Here is a 5,430-nt window from a genome sequence, read left to right as displayed (position 1 = left end):
TATTTGTTTGATGTTTTTCAATAGCTAGCTCATCTCCTGTAGCTATCTGGGTACTTACACTGCTGAAGTATTCTGCCGTAGAAATGTGATTTCATCACTGAAATATTATTTTTGCCACTTCATTTGTACAAGGCCAGATAATTACTTACAGAAACTGTCAAACAATTCATACTGTAAAGGTGACCTTTTTCTCTTGTCCATATAAAGGTTATGGATGTGAGAACTGCAATTACTTTTTAGATGATATGGAGGAGCTTTTTTCTGTGGAGTATGTTCAGAAAGCAGTAGCTCTCTAGTTGAAATGATGATTTCTCTATTACGAGATTACTAATGTTTATGCTAATGTGCTACTAGCACTGCTCTGGAGAGCCACCTTTCCCAGCATGCAAGTGACTAGCTGACAAAGAATACATAATTTATTATGCCACCTGTCTGTTGGAGATTTATCAAACTACCTGAGAAGTAATTGATATTTATGATGATTTTGTGATTTTCATGAGATACCAAATTAGGGTTCATCCAGCATGCAAGTTTGTCCCATTAATTTTGCTGAGATTTCTCATGTGAGGAAAAGTTACGTTTCAGACCATTACATTTCTTTTTTATGGCGTTCTTTTCTGTATATAGTGAAGACACTTGGCTATACAGTCCCCTCTGTACATCTTGTCAGTCTCGATTCCCCAGTATTGCAGCACAACTTTTGCCATTACACTGTAGCTATATTTACAACATCATTTACAATTTTTTTATTATAATTATTGCTAAAAGAATAAATTAGAAGTTCTTAATTCTTGTATTTTTAGATGTTTATTGGGTTTAATGTCATCTATGTTTAAATGGTATTTCCATTCTCCTCTTTCCTTTTCAGTCTTACTCCATGGGTAGCAGTTGTGGGTCTGGAGATTCATGCACAGATCAGTTCCAGCTCAAAACTTTTCTCTGGTTCCCAAGTCCAGTTTGCAGCACCTCCTAACTCTTTGGTATCTTTCTTTGATGCTTCTTTACCAGGAACTTTACCAGTAAGTTATGCTTCAACTTAATTTATATCGGGAACAATGTCAGACAACTTTGAGTATGTTTCTAATATTTTGTTCTTCCCAAGATGTGACTATAGAACTACTTTTACATATTTTTCTATTTTCTGGTTGTTTGATAACATGAGATGCATAGTACTGTTTCTTTTCAGTTTACTCACTCGCTAGTTATCACTACAGATACTTGATATCCTCTGCAAAGGGAAAAACTAAGGAGTGTCTCTTCAACATGTTGAATGAATTGCGGTATTTCTCTGAGGCCAGAGAGGGTGTATTTGGGTAGTATGCTGCACAAGAAATTCCTTGGATATGAGAGATACTTAAAATCCTACGAGACAAGAACATCTGAGATTTCTGAGCTGCCGTTTGATGTTACTTTGCCATATGTTTGTTTATGTAGCTGTCATTTGCCATTTGGAATGTCTCGCTATGGAGGTACTTTGCTTCCTAAGTAGAAAGACTCTGATTTAGGAAAGTGTCAACCATTCCTATTTCCAGAGCAAACCAATTATTTAACAACCACGAAAAACAAAGTAATCTATGTGAGACATTATGGACTAATAAGTCAGAATAGCTAGCTGGAACTTAGCAATGAGATTTATTAATGACAACGAAATAAATTTTTGAAGTCACAGCTTAATTATGACTTTGTGATGGCTATGACAGTACTGCTGTAGAACTCTCTGGGTATCTAACAAGTGTAATATAAAAATAATAATTAAAAAGTATAACAAGCTTTTACTCTACAGTGAAAATAAATATGGAATAGACTTAGCATTGCCTCATGCAACAAGCATGCAGAGACTATAATGGGTTCAAATTATTTAATGCAAAAGTGTTCCACTGAGTATATTTATTAGAGTGGAGGTTTGAAATATAGTTGCAGTATATTTTTTTAATCTATTAAAAGCTTTTCAGCACTGTAATACAGCCTGAAATAATATTCTGAAATTGACAATTAACTTATGGCTGGATATTTAGGATCTCGATATATGCTGTGTGATCCTTAAAAAGATAAATGAGTTGATATATTCATTCTCTATATGCAAAGGTCTTGAAACCTAAGGAAGTGAAGTTTAGATGCTGATAGAATTTGTACTTCCCTCTGGTCTCGCTGGCAATTCAGGGCTGAGTTTCAGATCGAACTATATGGAAATTTTGAAAACTTTCTGGAGAGAATGGGAATCTTATGCAATCGTTTGCTTTTAGAAGAATCTAGTTAGACTTAAACATGGAAAATGAGTTCCTTTCATTTGGAGGCAGGGCTAGGTTACGGAGTTAATAGTCACAACATTTAAAAGGGTTCAAGATTTTGGTTTTAGACCTTCTACTTTATGTTCTGTTAATGCACAGACGTCCTTGTAAATTGTCTAACACTTATCTTCAGTCAAGTTAAAAACTGTTCTTGAATGAACAAAAACAAGTGTTTATGAAGACTTTCATTTTTATGTATGTTACTATTTATCTGGGAGGGGTTTTTTGCTTTTTCCTCTGTTAAAGTGCTTCAGAAATGAGGCTTGGTGTGACCTTTGTGGGAAAACCCCAATACATGTGGGCTTTGGCAGAGAACATAACTGCACCTGAGAAGGAAAATGCAGGATGGTTAGGTTAATTTAAAAGTAATGATGTTACGTTAGCTTCTATCAGCTGCTTTTATCTATACAAAGAAAAGAAAGATTTTTCTCACTGTAGTACTGGTGAAAGTAGAATTGAAAGTGAATGTTACAAAATGCATGTTCTTGCGTGTTAGGATGTGGTACAAAATCCAGTCAGTAGTCATAGTTTTATTTTCCTGTTCCACTTGCTGCACAGGAATTAGTGTTAGAGACTAATGTTTGTTCTGGAATCAAACAGTTTGTCTTATTTTCTTAAAATAACTGTATGTGTTCGTATATGGCAATAGTATCTGAAGTAGAATTGGATTTTGGTGGATTTTGAAAGATGGAAGGTAGTTTTTTAAAATTTCCAAGTATTTGTAAAAAAAGAGCAAAGCAGTATTTTAACAAATGTTAAGATTATTGCCTAATAAGTCTCTTTAGAAGGTAAATATTTGGCTTTTCCTTTTGATGCGTGTTTTGTTGAGCAACGAAAAAAATAGGAGCAAAGTTTTAATATAGTAGTTGAGCTCTCTGTAGCAGAGAATAACTGCTGTTATAAACTGAGAACTATAGGGGCAGTTTTCAGTGTCACAGGGATTTAAATTTACTGTGGGAGCATGAGATGGTTGTGATAGACAGCCACGCTAGTATTTGCTGCTTCACAACGGGATCAGAAAGAATGATGCTAAAGGGAGCCTTTCTGGTTGCTATCCATTTCTGCGGCACTAATGAGTGTGGGCGTGAGCCTTTGCTGTGCTCTGCACGGGAGTGGGGAAACTAGAAGAATGTGTTCAGCCCTCCTCCATCTTTCGTCTTCATATTTTCTTCCTGTACTGTAATACAGCATATTTTATGCTTCTGCTGCAAGTAGGCCTTAGGAGGACCAGCGTAGTGTTAGTGTCATGGCCATTTCGCTGTGCTGCTCTCATAATGTGCCTCTGAGAGACAGCTACGGGCAAGAACAGCTATGCAGGTGCACTGTTGTTCAGCATGAGACAGAAAAAATTATGTGGCAGAGCATTGATTAAAAAAGTAGCTTTAGAAGTGTTGAGATTGGGCAGTGCATCGCAAGCTACTCCGCGCACTTTTTGTGCCCTGTTGCGATGGAGCCCGTCGCCACTAGACCAGATAGCATCTGGCTCAAATTACTGTAAGGATCTCCTTTCCTTGGGACTACGTATTACTACATACATTACATTTCATGTAATGAAACGTGCAAAGGCCTGGGTTTTTTTTAGCTGGTGAATGGACTTGGCAATGATCTTAGCTTGGTGTCTTTAGAGGACCTGTTATAAAGAAAGTTTTACACTGCACGTGGTGGCATGTAGTGTATCATACCTGCAGATTGATCTAAAATTCTTCTGAGGATCCACAAAGGTGGTTGCACTCCCAGTCTGATTTACCCTTTTTGAAAATTCTGAGAATCTTTATAAAGGTTTATAAAGATAAGACTGGGCTCACAGAAAGAGAATCCGTGATTATCTATTCTCATGATTGAGATGGCTGACTAAAGGTTAATTATAGCTCAGCTACAGAAATAAGATGGTAGATCTAGCAGCTAAAGGCTAAAACCTTTGTGTCTGTGCTTACAGTCTTTGTTGCTAATCATATGAAAAGATACACATTTTAGGTTTGTCCTCTGCATGACTAAAGTGAAAGTCTGATCCTATTTCTTTGTAGGCAAATATACTAAGAAATAATCTAGGATTTACATAACCAAGGTTTAAATTAATAAGATTTGAATGAATGTTAGCCTTAGAGTCTTAAGTATTTTGAAATTTTTGACACCTTCTCATGCATTTGAATTTAATTCTCTTCACAGTGTGAACAGCATCTGTTTTATCTTTTTTTAAGATAGAATTTTCAGAAATGCTTGGTAATGATCAAGCAATCTCTCTAATGAAGAAAAGGCAAATACCTTCTGACCTCACGAAACAGAGTAAGATCTGTGTTGAACACTGCTGTAGAGTATCATGTGAGATGCATGATTTTATCTGAATATACAGTTTTTTCCTGTTCTACTGGACATCCTTGAGGGCTTGACAACTCATTCGTTGCTGCTATCCTGTACTGAGATTTTCATGTCATCTTGTTTTAAATTCCTTTAGTTTTCCCTCTGTAAATAGTGTTAGAAGGAAGTATTTGGGTCCTACTGTATCTCTCTCACCTGTATAATGACAGTCGGGCAACCAGATACACCTTTTCATGGAAGAAAGCAGGGCTAGAACAGCTATTAGCCCTTGTTCCTTCTAGTATTGCACCGCTGGCAACTTAAAACTCCAGACTCTGGCTTCTCCAAAGCTGCGGAATGTCACTGCAACACTGCGCCAGTAGCAGAGAGTGCGGGTACCCTGCTGTTGCCTTCCCCACCCTGCAGTGCTGTGCTGTTGAGATGGCTGCCCAGGGAGATAACAGGGATCGTACCCAGTTTGGGGGCGTAAAGGGTGCTTTAATTCCCCTTCCCGTATTGACACTGCATCCTTCCTTGGCAGTGGCAGATACCCAGTGTTTTTCCAGGTGTCTTGGGTGGTAGATAATCAGACTTTGATGAATTTTAGATGTTATTAATACACAGAATATACCTGATGCATTTGCTTTTAAAGGCACCAAGAAGTTTGTGAGATTTTGGTGAATCTGTCTGTCAGCTATACACACTGGAACAGAAACAGCATATGAGACCAGAATTTATACTTTACAGCTTGAAACTAGATTTTTTGATATCCTATATCTGTTAGATCTGGGGATTGCAACAGCTGCTTTACCAACTTATGATTTCAGTTTTGTTTTGACATTCCTGC

The 5,430-nt window shown here is 37.2% G+C and overlaps 1 protein-coding gene across 1 annotated transcript in view; it reads left to right on the top strand.

Moving 5' to 3' along the window:
• Positions 1 to 207: 207 nt before the first annotated feature.
• GATB (glutamyl-tRNA(Gln) amidotransferase, subunit B) overlaps positions 208 to 5,430 on the top strand; it is a gene marked incomplete at its 5' end in the record, with an annotated part of 38,626 nt that continues 33,403 nt past the window's right edge. The window contains 2 exons of the mRNA XM_009698124.1: positions 208 to 268; positions 869 to 1,019. Coding sequence (XP_009696426.1) covers positions 208 to 268; positions 869 to 1,019 — 212 coding nt within the window. The remainder of the gene's footprint in view (positions 269 to 868; positions 1,020 to 5,430) is intronic.

Source organism: Cariama cristata, unplaced genomic scaffold (genome assembly GCF_000690535.1).
Source record: "Cariama cristata isolate BGI_N322 unplaced genomic scaffold, ASM69053v1 scaffold6564, whole genome shotgun sequence".
Classification (NCBI taxonomy): Eukaryota; Metazoa; Chordata; class Aves; order Cariamiformes; family Cariamidae; genus Cariama; species Cariama cristata.
Note: the sequence above shows the minus strand (reverse complement) of the source record. Positions and strands in the feature narration are given on the sequence as shown.